At 44.1% G+C, this 16918-nt stretch overlaps 1 protein-coding gene across 1 annotated transcript in view; it reads right to left on the minus strand.

Annotated features, from left to right (window-relative positions):
• The window catches only part of LOC148321490 (growth factor receptor-bound protein 10-like), a 31272-nt gene extending 17824 nt beyond the window's left edge, over positions 1-13448 (minus strand). The window contains exons 1-5 of the mRNA XM_088278658.1: positions 13226-13448; positions 9002-9110; positions 5717-5810; positions 2966-3203; positions 2617-2740 (exon numbers count right to left, since the gene is read on the minus strand). Coding sequence (XP_088134784.1) covers positions 2617-2740; positions 2966-3203; positions 5717-5810; positions 9002-9052 — 507 coding nt within the window. The 5' untranslated portion in view covers positions 9053-9110; positions 13226-13448. The remainder of the gene's footprint in view (positions 1-2616; positions 2741-2965; positions 3204-5716; positions 5811-9001; positions 9111-13225) is intronic.
• Positions 13449-16918: the final 3470 nt, after the last annotated feature.

The following is a 16918-nucleotide window of genomic DNA, read 5'->3' on the forward strand; positions in this document are numbered from 1 at the left end:
TGTGTTTTTCCACAAACGGCACAAGAGTTGCTACACAATTAAGTCCACTTTCGCCACTCGCACAACAATAGCGGTAAGGAAGATCTAAATAAAAAAAAAAAAATCTTCAACTCCAATGTGGCATCGGGGGAAACACTAAAAGGGGCATATTAATGGTACAAAAATTATTTAAAGACAACTGGAAGCGAGCGTATGATTCTGATTCAACTTGAAGTGTTTAAAAATATTGCTAACTTCTCTGCTGTTCCTGTTAAGAGAATCCTAAAATCTCTTTAGAATCATACTCATAATGCAGTGTCCGTGCTCACAAACAAAAGCATGAATTCGTTACAGTCTGCAACCCGATGCTTAAGTTGAACAATTCCGCCGCATCGTGACTGATCAGTTTCCTGGAGGCAGTCGCTACAAAACTGATACTTACAGTGTAGCATTCCCATAACTTCAGACATGATTCAGGGTGAGGAGAACCACCACAACCAATGCACAAGGTTAAATAACTAACACTGGGGTATTTCCTGGAGCGCATCTCCAAAACCCGCAGAAGTTGTCACGTTATGTTGTTCATGGTGGGATGCTCATAATACCCAGAGGACAAATCCATTTATGTTATTAGCAACAATGCAGACCATAAACCTGTCATGTCACGCATATACTCGGGTATACTTATAGTTTAATAACATAAGCTGATAATATGAGCTGTGTATCCCAGTGAGAAAGACTGAAGATTAGTGAAGAATGTTCAAATTCCAGCAGAACAGCTGGAGGGAGCAACTGTGAAAGAGAGATCCTGTGAAAAAAAAAAATGCCAATGCAAATAGAACGCAACTATGCCCGTGGACCAACGCACCGCACAGCTAATATTGTCATCTGCGCCATTGCATAAGATGCACTCGACACATCCCGACGATCGGAACCCCCCCCTCGACGTATAGCCCGACCCACATGCATGCATACATGTCCGCAAACCTACTGGGCTCCGTGATCTCCCTGTGACATTGAAGTGTCGCAATTGAGTGATTTGATCAAGGCCAATATTCAAAGCCTGGACGCGGTTCATTTCGAGCATTAACTGTGATTAGAAAACATGATAGTTTGAGGGAGGGAGGCCAGTGGGGAAGAGAGCACATTGCTTTCACCTCACAAAACAACAACACATGATGCACAAGTATGTTAGCGGGTTGGATTTACACGACGCGGTTCAAGGTCCGCAATTCATATTTTGGGGGCAATTTCAGACCATGTGCATGAGAGCCTTAAGAAAAAAAAATAATAATTCATATGTATCGAGATCAGAATCAGGCCTCTTCTCAAGGTGGATAGCCAATGCATAAGACCGATCAAGATTATCGTGTCAATTCCAGTCATTAAAATACAGCGAAGCGTTGATGTGCACGCAAATGCACAGACACGCCTCAAAAAAACACCAGCGGTAACTAAACGCGACAAAGTAAAGTATAGACCTTTAAATGAGGTATGATTAGAGTTGCATAAGTCATTAAAGGATTAGCCAGGAAAATAATGGGAGACTGGGTACAACCTCAACAAGACGTTTCGGGTGTGTACACCACACATGAAAGTTCAGACTTCATCATACTGATTGTGTACAGACAAAAACAGCAAACCATGGAAAAAAAAAAAATAAAAAACACACACAAATACAATTAAAGTAAAACGTAATCCGAATGTGAAATGTGCTTTGTCCCATTTCGGCGCACAAGGCAGCCGTTGAATGAGCTGAAGTGAACAAAATGAAGATGTTTGGGGGGGAAAAGTCGCACAACAGGCTCTTTGTGCAAAGTGCAAGCTTGCTCGCTGACGGCACATCTTGTGAGATGCTGTCAAGGAAATAGAATGGACGCGTGTGTAATGCACCTGTAAACTATACGAAACGCTCACGAAAACTCTCAATACAGGAGTGTGTCTGTCAAAGTGTGAGGAGCAAGAATGCATTCCGAAGAATTTTCATTATTCGGGGAGGGCATCCTGAAAAGGATGGAAAATTCCGGGGACAGGAGGCTCTGCCGGGGGAAGGAAGGGCAAGGCTATGACACACACATCCCCACACCGGTACACACACAGGCGTGCTTTCACACACTCACGCAGTGACGCCAAGAGCCATCTTGAAAGCGTGTGAACCGGAAATAGACGCCTCTCTTGCCGGAGCAAGCAGATGGATTAACAAAGTTCAGAGAGAGACAACCTGCCCACGTTCCCAGCCGTGTTCCCGCCTGGGCTACGGAAGTCTGCGCCCGGTCTCCAGCATCCTGGAGACATTGCTCACCTCCTTCCACAGCAAAACACGCCTGTCACTACGGCTGTGTGAGTTTGTGTGTTTTTTGATAGTATGACTTCCACCGTACTCGCAAAAAGACGGATAGTGTGTTCGATAACCTGAGGTAGCCTGTGATGTGGAGGGAAGGCTGGGAGCATGCAAAGTCAACATAAGCTGCTCTGACCTGAGCAAAACAGGCCAGTCAGCTGATCTCAAACACACACAGGCTCATGCACTCTCATGATGGCAATACAATGAAAAGAAGAAAAAACGCAAGAAAGATTCAGGATGTTGTTGACTGTCTGGCATTTTAGGGCCCTCTCGAGTGGCTTGCGAGCACCTACGTGTTGGTCAGAGGCCTCAATAGGGCTGAGAACTGGCGAGCCGGTTGGACTGCAGAGCTCGGGGAAAGGGTTTGGGATAGCAGGCAGCGAAGCGGGACGCAGATGCTGCTCCTCGCGCAGGCACCTGCAGGGGGAGACACAGACACACACACACACACACACACACACACACACACACACACACACACGTGCAGTCAAGTCTCTGTCTTAGCTGACCAGAGAAACCACTGAGCAAGAAAACGCAAGGTCATGGAACGCTCCCATTGCCCAGAATTAACGTTCTCATCCCGAGATGTACATTTCTATCACCAAGAACGAAGAATGTGTAAAAAGACTTTAGTGTCTCTACCTGACGGCCTGGATGTGCATCGGCTGAGACTGCCGCAGCCTCTCCCTGGAGGGTACGGAGGGGGGCGTGTGACGTCGGACGGCCGGGCCGTGTCTGACGAAGGGAACGTGCATAAGGTGATGGTGGTGGGGCACGTGGCCGTTGCCGAGAATGAGTGCTGTGTCTGCCGGCGTAGAGTAAACGCTCTCCATGGAGGAGTTCATCTCGTTGACGAGCTTCTCCAGATCCACGTCGTCGTCTGCGAGGGGGAAAAAAAGGAGACAAGGGATTGTGAGGGACAGTGGACGTTGCAATGGGCTGCAGCTATCTACACACCATCATCCATCCATTCACTCACTCACGCTTGAAATTTAAAGTCTGAAAAATCAGAGATGCAGAACCTACAGCCTGTGAGCAAAGTTCACCTTGTCGAAAGAAGACATACTTGTAAACGAAGGTTGATGTTTTCTCATTTTCGCCTTGACAAACTCAAATATTTTCAGTCAGGGGGGGAAAAAAAAAAAAAAGGGAATTTGCATCACTGTTCCAATACTCTTGGAGTGTAGCAGTGGAACAGAAACTTCTTTAATAAAGCCAGTTCCATTCGGGCCAAAAGAAAAGCCTAGACGAAGGCAACAATATGTTCCAATGTCCGAGGCCCTTTTGACCGAAGGGTGTCCCAAACCAACACCGCACAGAATTCCTGACATTCTTCCTGGTGAAAAAAAAATGACAGCAATCTGGGAGCGCTCACCAGCCTGAGTGTAGCGAGTGTTCACAACAAAGTAGAACACCAACAGACAGGACAGCCGAGGACACGGTGTACAATATGCAGTGCTGATGTGCATGTAATTATACAGGAGAATCAAAAACGTACAACATCTGCAGTCCGAGCGAGCCTGAAGAGCGAGGGGGGGCAAAAAGCCGCTCTGTACTCAGAACAGCAGGGCGTCAGCTCAGCTCGGATCACAAAGAGGTATGCATGACAAACATGGAGGCGAAGTGGAGGACACAAGGTCATGTGATGTTCAAGAGCGGGACACGGGTTACGAGGTGAAGGGCTGATGAGGATAGTGAGGGCTAGGCTATTATGCAAAGCTCGGGATGGATGCTTGCGTTATTATCCCCTGCTGACCGCGTTGACGCAAAGCAAGTTCATGTTTGCAGCAAGTGACTTGTGACAATGCAAACCAGCAGTTTTTTTGTTTTGTAAATATGAAAATGGTAGAAACTATCTGGACTCTGTTTAAGATGGCTCTCCTCACTCTTTCACAGGAGCGAGCCAGACAATATCTGAGTGACATTTAAAAACCTTCTATAATTAAATATAAATGCGGGGATGACAGCTGTTCCAGGAGTACCATCACTTTGAGATTTGGCCCGATGAGCCAGATGCAGTTTGGAATTAAATCTGGCCCATCACGTCGCTTTAGGAAGATAATGATAGCATCATTGGCATTCATCACCCTCCTCCCATTGCTGGCATGGCAAGGGAACACGTATAGCGTACAAAGGCTTTTCTTTCTTAGATGTTTAGGAACTGCGGCCTCCGTCTGGCCGGCATCTGGCTACAAAAGCTCCTGTGCAAGCGCAGCCAGGACATTCCAGTGAGATCCCAGGATACAGTGAATGAGTGCTCTCTGTCCCTGGCAAAGAAAGCCTGCAATCATCGATGGGCAACTCGGAGGTCACAGAAGGACTGATATGAGCTTTGACCTCAGCTACCTTGGCTAGCTTGTGCCAGATCAGATTGAATGGGTCATGCCCGAGAATCCAAACGCGGACCTCCAAAACTCCTTGCAGCTGAGAAAAGTATGGAGAACACAGCATAGAGCGGACAAATGTGAGATTGTAGTCAAAGCTCGATTGATTATTTTCAATGGCAAAAAAACTAATTGTATTTCCTCGGTTTTAATACTCCATCAAATATCATAATGGAAAGAGCACAATTTTTTTTTTCAGCGAATAGCCAAGGGTAGGATCCAGAAAAAATGTGAATAGATTCCTTGACTTCCCTTTATTTTTCTGATGGAATAAGGAAGGCATCTATTTCAGCTGACTGGAGCATAGGATCTCTTGGTTTTTATTTGAATTGTCGAAGACGTCTTTGGCATTTGAACCAGTTGATTGCCTGGACTAATGAGCACTTTTTTGTCCCCCTGACCTCTGCCCTACTTTCTCCAATACGTCCCTTCTGATGATCTGACCTACAGGCCTATATAAACACTCCATCTTAGTCACCGTCCCCTCTTTGGGCCATGTTGACAACACACTTGCACAAGCATGACGAGCGCACATCGGCAAACTCGAGGGAAGAATAGGAGGTCGGCAGGCGTACGATTTATAACGTCTCCTCGGCTTCCAGGCATTTCCACGACGACTGAAGGGATTTCTGAGAACGTGGCGTGGGGAGCAACTTTCACCATGTGTGTAATGTGTTCAAGAGGTCATCAGTTAGGGGAAAATGGTGAGCAAGGGAGATAGAATTTAATATTTGTCTAAAAGCTCTACATCTGGACAGCAGAGCTTGCAAAGATGAAGGGAGACAATGTCCTAGATGAAGATGAAGACAAAAAAAAAGGGGGCGGGGGGTGTATCAAGGCAGGGAAAAATATTCCACGACTTAACATATGGAGGAAATGGAAAGGGAAATTGTCAGAAAGAGAAGCAAGCGTGTTATCCATCATCTATAGCTTAAAGACAGTGATGGACAATTTCTGGCCTTACTTGCTGCGTAATTTAATTTTTGGGAATAGATGGGACAAGAGTTACCATGGTGATGTGGCAAGTTTGGATGCGCCGAGTGCTGAAAGCCTGGAACAATCAGCTCCTCAGGCCTGCGAGTGGAACTGCGGTCCATGCCCTCCTGCCAGATAAACAAAAAAGGCGGAAGAAAAAAAAAGAAAGAAAAAAAAAAGATGTTTTTGAACTGATCGTGTCACAAAAGGCCATGCAGTGGTGTTGGATGTCAGATATTTAAGTAAAGCAAAACGCAGTGGGTTATTTTCACACCGCTCAAGACAATGGACGGGTTCACGCCTCTGCTCTGCTCTCGAGGAACACTGAGTGACACACTGGCGATACTTTGACCCTGTAACACTGTGGCTTTGTGACCCGCTGACCTTCTTTTTTTTTTTTTTTCTCCTCTTAGTGTGCCTGTCACACACGAACACATGCGCGCACACACTTGCTTCAAACCGCCGCATATGACACTCACTTCAAGCAGATCAATCACTTTGCAAGCACACTTCAACCATCACTCAGAGTCAAGTTCCTCGTGCATTGGGTAATGCGGCGCAGCCTCCAGCCTTGAAAGCTGTAGAGTGGTGGGAGGGAAGAGGGCCAAAACAAAACAAAACAAAAAAAATAATACATCACTAATTTTCATGGAAAATGCAGAACGCCAGAGAATTGTTCCCAGGAATTATTCGCGGCCAGATGTCCTGCAACGGATGCGCGCACACACGCGTGCATGTGGGATGCTTCGAAAACATCTATAAATGCCCAAAGTACGATTTACAGCTCCGAGAAGCGGCAGCCAAAAGCTTTCCAAGGAAGGCCATTTGACGAGGCCGCCTGTTGGATGCGGGATGTCGGCAGGCGTCAGTAAACGCTATCAGAGCCAGATCAGGATCTCGGAATTTGAAATGAACTGAAAAGATCAACGTGCAAGCGTGCACGTACGGCATGGAAGCCAATTTGACGAGATGGACCCGTATCTAAACTTTTTTTTTCAAGAAAGTGATTTGGATACATAAAAAGTTGTTTCCCATACACACACATGGGATGACTTACAACATAACTGCACGCAGAAAGACAAAAATATCAGAATTGGCGAGTCCCTATACCGCATTTTTTTTTTGGGTTTATTTGGCTCGCAACATTAGCTTAAGTGATGACAACAACTGTGAAACATGAGCACGACTACTACTATGTCGAGCTAAATCTCTAAATCTGAAATAGATGTCCCAGTAATAAATTAGAATGGAATTCACACTGGAAAAAAAGAGCGCTGTTTAGACTAAATTGAGGAGAGTCAACAGGATTAATCATTGCGAGAGTCTGTCCTCGACTGACTCGCCAGCCAATCACAGGGCACAAAACCATTTCCACTCACATTTCCTCTGCTATATTGAAATGGAAACAATTTGTTGTCAGTGCACATTATAGTTTGATTTTTTTAATTGACTCTACGCCAACAGTCCAGCTGTGCTGGGTTTGAAAAGTGTGAAATTTGTTTTAGGCTTGAAGGGTGCAAATGTTTGGAGTCTGTAACTCTAACTTGTTTGATCCGCAGAAATGTTGGAAAAAAATTTGCTGGTTTCAAATCCTGTTCAGTACAACATGCAGGTTTTTTGAGTAAGCTTTAGGTACACTGCCGCACACAAAAAAATTAAAAAAAGAGCGACAGTCGCCGATGCACTTTCAGCCATTTACTTAAAGGGACAAACAATAAAACAGGAACACAAATTGAAAATGGCCAACCGAAGGTGGCGTTATGGTTCGTGACTGAGTGAATAACTTTTGGTTTCATCACACATTATAAAACCACTTAGAACCGCTATATATTCTCTGATTGTAATTAAGTTGCGAGCTTGGTCAAGGCAAAAAAAAATTAACTTGTAAGTGAAGGTATCACTGTAACACGACAATCAGTCTATGTTTAGGACAACAGCTCCATCCAATCCATCCAGCTCGACTTTCTCTCAGCAAAGCAACTGCTGTACTTACTTGGGAGCATAACCTCAAGACCGAGAGCAAAGTGTTGCCCGGGCGACCAACGCACACAGCCGCTAACCTCTGACCTCAGAGGAGGGGAAGAAAGAGGGAATTGTAGTCCGAGCGCTGAGACAGATCACACATGTTCCACGCTGCTTCCACTCGGGGAGACTTTTGAGCGAGGCTGCGTTGGTTGTTTCTGCCCTTCGGACCCTGCTCAGGCCATAACTCAGCCGAGCTTCCAGCGTGAGGGCTGTGGTTTTGTGTGCACGTTTACGAGCGCGTTTGCACACGAAGACGGCAGTTGATTGACGCTTCAACTGCCTCGACCCAAAGTTCTCACTACGACAGATGAGACACTTATCCTTGAGGAAGACACACCTGGAATGCAGCCCAGACGACCAAAACATGCCTGCAGTAAAGTTCTTTATCATGTTATGTAAATATGTTTAGAAAAAAAATACAAATACAGGCTTATCAATACACACTAACTCTGCGGTCGCAGCCTTCACAGAGACTCCGTGGGGTGGTATGAATGTGTGCCATGCTGTGTCATGTCAGTCTTTACATAAAACGCGCACACACACACACACACACAGCAATGTTACGAGCCACTTCTCTCCCTCAGACTACCAAACTGTTTTTTTTCCCCCCACTAGATGCAGGCTGAAGGAATGTTGCTCTCGACGGGGATTCAATTGACTATTCACTGCAGCCTTACTGGTGCAGAACTGGAACTTTCCTGGAAGCTAACGCCAACCAATCTAATTTAATGACCCCTCAAACAGGCTCAGCTGTTAGCAGTGACCTTCCATTTATGAAAGGGAGGGAAAAAAATAGCGAGAAGCTCAGCCACCTCTTTCAAACCCGACAATCGCGAGCTTTCGGGCCCTGTCGCATAACAAAGCTGCGAGCTTGTTATTATTGTTGTGCCCGTATTTATAGACTCTCGCCGTGCTCCTTAGAGGAATTCTTAGCATTACTGGTGGTTGAAGTGGAGAAAATCCTGCCGTCCAGAAACAAAAGACTCATTCTGCAGGAATTGGACATTGGAAATGGGTCCGATGTGTTGGGAGCAACTCATTGCGAAATAAGAACATTTAAAGAAGTCTTTATTCTCGTGGAAGTGTATGAAATTAAAGCGACATCCTTTTTCCAATCCATCAATGCAATTTGACGTCACAACATTAGCCAATCCCGTTATGTCGTGTAATGCGTTCAGTGACCCTTAATATCCCAGCTCGGTTGTCTTGTATGAAGTGCCAAATTAATAGTGGCGACTGATCTAACAACAAGTAATATTCTCATTCTTTCCTACTCAACTCTTGAGACACTCACCTGATAGTTTGAGTGACACAGGAAGTAGTCAGGGCCTCCCGCTAAGGCCATTTTGTTGGTTCAGCACCCTCCTTAGAAGGGAATGACACCCACTGGTCTCAGCAGCACCCTGCACAGAAACCAGGAATTGCACGGAAATTAAATCTAACACACCGAACGCAGAGAAAAATAAGGAGTGATCCATTGAGAGATAATGTGAGAAAGTGGCAGCTTAAAATAGCATCGTCTTTTCAGGTGAGGGATTTGTGCTTAACACCGAGCGGAGTGCTGTGTGTTTGGCATATGCTGAAAGAAAGACGACGGGAACCAAACCCAACACCCCGCTCGCTCCCAAAGAGAAAACAAAGTCCGCAAGTGCGAGTGAAGGCGCATGCATGGATGAACATGTGCACACCAAATCCAAAGTAAACACAGTCATTGTGTGCGACGCACACACAAGTCAGTTCCTAAACAATGCCCGGGGGCTCAAGACTAAATAAGAACCAACCCTCCATCACCCCTCGACCCACCCTCCGCCATAGCAACACATGACCACTCACCACCTGCAAACCGCATGGCAAGGCAAAGGGAGAAGGGGAGGGGTGTGTGTGTGTGTGTATAAAGGAGGTGGGGGGGTGGCTGGAAGGGAACTTGAAATGAGAGCGGGCTATTTTAACTGCACTGTGTAGCATTATCTGTTGTGAGTAAGCAGAGGGCATGTTGTTAGTACGTGAGAGGTAGTGGTTGGAAATCTGATATACGCACACGCACACACATGCACGCACTTCCTATGGTAAGCAGTGTCTTGGATTTTAGTCGGTTCCAAAAAGTCAGACTAAAACCAAATCCTATGAAAACCAATGCAATATTTCCCATAGGAAATAATTTTATCATTTATAAATTACCAATGAAATGGATAAATGAACTTTAAGCATCAGATTTACTTTTTATTGAACGTAATATCGACATCCGAGCCAATGCGGCGTAAAGCAAAATACATTTACTGGAATAAGTCGTCAGAAAAGTTTCACAAATATAAAATGTGCAGAAATACTTATGTTTATGAGAATAAAGTCAATAAATAAAGTTGCCATTTTCCAAGAAAGCTTTCAATTTCATGAGCGGAAAGTTATACTTTTACTAGAATCGCTTTTTTTTTTAATATGACGGAAGTTTTTGCAAGAAAAAGGATTACATTCAAGGAACTTAAAATAGAGTTTTTTCTTTCATTAATCAACCAGCACAGCCTCAGAATATTTCGTAATATGACACAATTAATACGCATTTTTTCCGAAAAGTTTCGGCTTGCAGGTCCCATTACTGTTGCATGTGAATTTTTGACATTCACTCGTTAAAATTACATCCCCATGCTGGAGAAATGACAACTTTTTTTCTACTTTTCAGTATGTTCTTAATACTCCTTTCGCACTGATGTCTCCATAATGGCAGTTGGGCCAATCTGTTCCTTCCCACACGTCCGATCTGGCGTCCAAATTCAATGGAAAACTGGCAGCGTTGAAGGGCATCCACTTCATAAAGAGGATTTTCTCTGAATTCAAGAACGTTATAAGACGGATACATCTCCAGCAAACGCAACCAATCTTCGGGAGGAAGCAGACGTGCAGATTCAGCGTATGCGAGTTTGCACACTCACACTGAACTCTCACATGCTCCTCTCACTTGCTTGGCACTCCTTCTTGCTCTCCCCCAGTGGGTCTCTATTGTACATAGCATTATATAACGCATATCAGATGGTTCAAACAATATCTCCTCCTCCTTCTCAGCCTCTTGGCGCACCCCACCAATTACAGTTTCCACTGGGGCGCTGCTGCTATCTTTAGGCTGCTCTGCTCAGTGGGAATGTTTACATGCCATTTGCACATAGCCAGGCTGATAATTGCAGACTTAATTTGTCGAACAATTTGGAAACTGATGACATTTTTTTTCAAAGAAACAAAAATCATAACATGCAAGCGTGAGTCTCACGAGACTTTGACAAACGTCGTGCGGGTTCAGCTAAGCGAGCCTCTAAAGGATTAACTCCAAAGAAGGCTACTATGTAAAAGATGACCATCAATAAGGATATGATACTCCACGCAAGGATGAAAAGTGCCACTTTTGTCACCATCCTATCTGTCAGAACGGCTCAAGTCAACAGTATAAGACTAAACGATGAAAAGATTGTACGACGAAAAATCTAACGACTGAGGGTATGTCAACTTTTCAAACACTGAGAGCCATTGCTGAGGCAATTAAAAAAAGATGATGCGTGCACTATTTTTAATAATAACAGTTAATCAAATGAAAGAAAACTATCTTACTTGTTATTGTTTCCAAAACAACTTCCAAACTCTCAATCTTGAGGCCACATAATGCTGCACGGCAGTGAGGAGAGAGGCGGAGTTTTACAGCACTTCTCAAACAATTGAGCAATGAGCCTTAACAGAATTGCTCGCAAACTATTTGGATTACTGTAGATTGGTTAATAACTTGCAACAACAACAAAAAACATGAGGGGACTGACAGTACAATGTTTAGGCTGAGCTGTGTTTTTTTTTTTTCTTTCCTTTGACATTTGCATGATAGTTGAAAGTGTTTCAACGTAACATTCAGGTCAGAAAACATTACAATGGAAGCCACTTCCACTGGTTCCTATGAGGAAAATGCTTTCATAAATTTAGTAAACCAGAACCCAACAAGCATCTCTAAAGGGATTGCATTCAACCTTTGCGACTCCACTGTATATCTCACATGTTGCAGCAAAGGCATATGAGTCTGTTGACACCAATCAAGCGGCTGGCCAAAAGGGCAAGCCGCACTGCTAATAGGCTTTGAAAGTGAAGCCAAAGCTCAGAGTGCTTGACATTTGCTGACATTTGTGGTTCCTTGTGCAGAGAATGGGACTAATTCAGCTTTACTGGGCCGAACGGGGGAGATCCCGAGAATTAAATGGGAGGCGAGGGCACTTAATAATGCCACACGTGTGGCTCACGGATCAAATATGCCGGGCGAGGTTGTTATTATTTCACCTGTTGGTTGGAGCAGGATGAAAACAAATACATGTGGGGTGCAGTTTATGATTTCTATTTAACTCTTAGGGACCTTTGTATGTTATTTGAGTTATTATCCACATGTATTTTGTGCCACTTAAACTATGAACCAATGTCACATTGCCGTTGGTCTGCACATATTGCGACATCCGCCTGCACCTGCACAGCTCACTAGTTAGAGTGGACAACCTTTCAGAGCCGTCGTGTTAAGCCTTCATGTCACCTGATCTTAAACATACCACAATGCAACGGGAAGGCGGTTATGCGAGTATTGTGCAGAGATTAGTCGACATTGCATTCTTACAAAAAAGACTGTGTTTAGAGCTTCTGTACAGGACATCCCTTAAGCCTTTTGATGTGAAGTTATTGAATTGAGTTCATGTGAGTGACTCAACCATCAAATCACAAATGCTGAAAATCATATTTTAAAAAAAAGTGCTAATAATAAAATTGAATAAGAATTTTGTTGGTATAACCAAAAATACTGTTTATGCCACAGTAAATGTGTGAGAAAAACACGATGCAGCCATCAAACAAATATTATTACATATGACGAGGATGCTTAGTTGACATGATTTAATAATACCGCCTCCATTTCTCAAATTACACAACAGCAATTCATGCACATTTTTAACTTTGGAAAAAGGTCCAAAAATAAGCCCAAGCCCAATGACTCGTAACCATTGTGCTGCAAAAGATCAGCAGCTGTCCTGCAAAAAAAATCTAATTACACCTATTTGGTTAAAAAAATATATATATATTCTTTTAACTAAAAATGATTAATGTCTGTGCATCGATCTATGCCAGTCATCTATAGTGACAGGGAGAACAATTAAATTCTTCCACCAGAATGGAAGAAGGTACACGTTGTACAATTAACTTTTGTATTCACCTCTTTTTGACAGCAGCTTCATGACAGATCATTATTGCACACTCCGTGCTTAAGCTTAACTGTGTTCGAGAAGTCACTGAAGCTCGTGTTCGTCAAGTTTGCAATCGTTGGGCATTGCATTCTCCCTGAAAACGAGCTAGCTTGTGCTCCTCTCGTTGGAGCTAAACAATGTCAACAACACGTTTCTCCACATTACGCAATTCTCCGTGTCAGTTCAAACGCAACCACGTCGCTCGTGTCACACGCAACAATCTTCTTGCTCGCTAACGTTAAAAAAAAAAAAAAAAAAAAAAACATTCTCACCTGTTTGCTTTTTAAACACCCCGTTCGGAGATCAGTGAGAGCCTAGCTAAGTTGCTAGACGGCAAATAAGTTCGTACGGTGGGAAGCGTTGCGGTGGAGTCCGGGAAGAGCGTCGAAGGAGCCGGTGAGCCTCGAATGTCCTCCTATGGATCGCCGCACGCTTTGCCCCCTTTTTCCTCCTCCTCCTCCGCCTCAAACTCTTCACCTTGTCCGCCTTCTTCCCTCCTGCCCTACGCAACCAGCCCCCCCCCCCGCCCCGAGGCGCTCTCCTCCTCGGACGCACGAACGCGCGCCCTCACGCCTTCACACATCCGCGCACGCGCACTGACCTCACCACCAGCTGACGCGCGTGCACATCAGTTGCCCTCCCTCCACTGCCCCCTTGTACTTCTCAAACGTACACACACATGCATTATAAATCCTGGGAGTCAAGCATTCTTTGGTCGTACTAGTAGCACGCAGTTGTCAACTAGTGCCATGTAGTTGAACTACTATTATGTCAAAGTTGCACCACTACTTTGCAGAAATGCCAGGACGTGGTGGAGAAAAGCATTACACTACTAGTAAAACAATCGTTGTACTAAGGTATTAGTAAAAGTCAGATATTGAATAAATGCTCAAAAGGCTTTCGAAAGCAGTCCGGAACTAACCCACCAAAAATGTAAATCGTCATTACGTTGAAAGTACGAGAGCCTCATTACGTGTACAAAGACGTCATCTATGCCAGGCAATTGTAGGACATATATAGTATAGTCAAATAACCAAACCAACAGTGGACCCTGGCTTAATCCAGACTTGAATGAATTTAAATAAAATCCACTTCTACAGTATTCCGGGCCCCAACCCAACCCAGAAATGTTTAAAAGTTTAAAAAACACTCGACAAATAACTTTCGCTGTATTAACCTTTATGCTTCAATATTGAATCATCAACACAATTGCACAATCATCTCCGCAGCAGTGTTTTTTGGCATAAAAATCAGCACATGCTGTAAGCGACTAAGCCCCGTGTTGAGCTTTCAGTCTATGACATCATATAGCATTACACATCTCATTTTCAAGTGGAGGAGATATGTCGCTATGTTAGTGTACATTGCTTTAGTGCATAAATCACCACAAGCCAGCAAAAAAAAAAAAAAAAAAGTATTAACAGTCACTAAACGTTCCCAGCTCCAACCCATCGTACGTATGCCATTGATGTAGTAGCAGATCATCAGCATACCTACAATTGTTTGGACGTAACTATGATAGATAATCCCCGACATCTCCTCCCCTTTCAGACATCCATCAGCCAGTGGTCACATACGAACTCCACTGTGGGCCAATCACAAATCTTCTGAACCCTCCACCCTCGACTCGCTGTGTGGGAACACGTGCGAGGCTGGCTCGCAGATAATGTTGCATTGAGAGCGCGTTACGAAGCTAATGATTTTCTAACGTCTAGAATGGACTGTGTGAGGTTAGCGCGAGTGCTTCGAACAATCATATCATAAAGTGAATGGGCGGGGGGGGGGGGAACACTGAGACCACTTTAAAGCACAGTACCTTCCAGGAAAGTCTGCGCACTTTGAAGTAATATCCCCCCCCCACGCTCGGTCGGATGACTACAGCGTCCCACTGCTCTGTTTGTTTGCATTCATAGGTTGTGTGTCATAAAGTTACGCAATGACAGAAACAGCTTGATCATTCCCACCAAAATGGGTCAGTCCACAAACACATGGGCCCGTGCTCTGTTTTCAAAACACAGAAGCGTGACTACATATATAAAAAAAAAAAAAAAAGAAAAATCCACAAATCGACAGGACTCTTGTTGGGAAATAGATAAGCGGGCCACATGTGTTGTGGGCTTCGTCAAGGCCACAAGCAAAGGAGTAAAACAGAATCATGTGACCTGACTCGGTCTGAGCATACGTTACGTACCAAAAATGGTTGGGTATGACACTCACCGCATTGTGACCGGTGAAAGTGGCGCTATATGGAACTAGGTCACCATGACACTCTGTTTGTGTTTGCATGTGTGTTTGTTTTCCCTTCTAGGGATGTCACACATTGAACTTGTGTGAGCCTTTGTGTAAGCATCCCCAGAAATAACATTTTATTGCGGCCACACAATTGTAGTCACAGCGTGCGCGCAAAATGCTGAGGCCACAAAATATTCATTTATAGCCACATATTATGTACAACGGGCACAAAATACTAATTTGTGCTCTTGAATTAGATAGAATGTGAGCACAAAATACAAATCAAATACAATATTCCTGGACAACTGGGTTAGCAAATGGAGCACAAATCCACTAAAGTCTTTTCAGGTTCATTGAAGACTCTTAATTGTCTATCGTATGAACGTGAATTATTATTATTATATCTGTGTCTTGTGATTGGCTGGCGCGACTGGTTCTGAGTGTATCCCGCCTCTCGCCAGATGGTTTAGGCTAAGTGCGGATAAGCGAGATGGAAAAATGGAAGGATGATGAATATGGATCCGTCAGAGTGGCTGCTTCACCACTTTGCAATATCGCTCATGTTTCAAAGTAGGTATACAGTTGCTTACCGTCTTTGGAGCTCTCCTTTACACATTTTGCAACATATGCATCCATGGCTTGTCCTCGTTCAAGTCCACGGTGAGGCAGCGGCTATCCCAGCTAAAAACATTTCACAATTAAATTCACACTTATGCACACTGGCCTGAATTAAACTCACCGGCATGTTTTGCAAAGTGGGAGGAAACCGAAGTGCACACAAGCGGGGAACATGGAAATTCTATCAAGGTCTGATCCAGAATCTGAACACAAAACGTGTTGCTAACGACTACCACGACGTGATGCCTATTTTTAAATGTAATTTAATTACCATTTTATTGTATTTTTTTTTTAAACACAAAAAAAGGCAATGAAGTACAAGGAAACACTGAACAACTGTGCCAAAGTCATATAACATAATGGTCATAATGAAATGAGTCACAGAAATTGTGCGATGAGGTTTAATCATTTTGACTCGTTTTTTTTTTTCCCCAAGTCATGGCATTGCTACATTATCTGGAATCTAGGTAAAGACTTTTTTAATGACATTCCCTCCCACCTCCGCCTAACCTCAACTACTCCCAAGAAGTAGTAGTTGAAGTCATGTCTTTTAGATTCGGGCGAATCAAATGAGGGTTTTATAAACAAGTGTGAGGCTGTTTTTTTCCCCCCTGGATCAAACAGAAAATATTAATAAGATGTAGTATATTCACCGCAGGCTCAGCTGTTGCCAGGTGGATATTTGGCTTGGCCGGGCACATAGGATGGAACGCCACCCTTCCATTTGGCACGGACGCCCGGATTGGGTTTTGAGGAAAGCATGAGCAATGTTCCACCAGCACCTGCAAGTCTTTTCTTTTATGAGCACACAGGAAGCAGGGGGAAAGAAATGAGCAATAATCATTTGAGGAATTTAATTTCTCCTCAGCTTAATCACTCGCTGTGCACATAAATAAATCCTCAGAGATCTGGCATCCAGCCGGCTTTGCCAACTAAGAAGAAATAAGGCAAAGGGTGGATTACTGATTTCAGCATTTTTCTTATCAGCATGTATTCGTCACTCAACTACACATGGGGGGGGGGGGGGGGGTTCATTATGTGTGTGTGTGTGGGGGGGGGTTATTTGTACATTTTTTTGGACGAATATCAAACAACGGTACCAGTATATTACAATT

This window comes from Idiotropiscis lumnitzeri, chromosome 16 (assembly GCF_059441095.1).
Source record: "Idiotropiscis lumnitzeri isolate Australia: NSW breed Sydney's pygmy pipehorse chromosome 16, RoL_Ilum_1.0, whole genome shotgun sequence".
Taxonomy (NCBI): Eukaryota; Metazoa; Chordata; class Actinopteri; order Syngnathiformes; family Syngnathidae; genus Idiotropiscis; species Idiotropiscis lumnitzeri.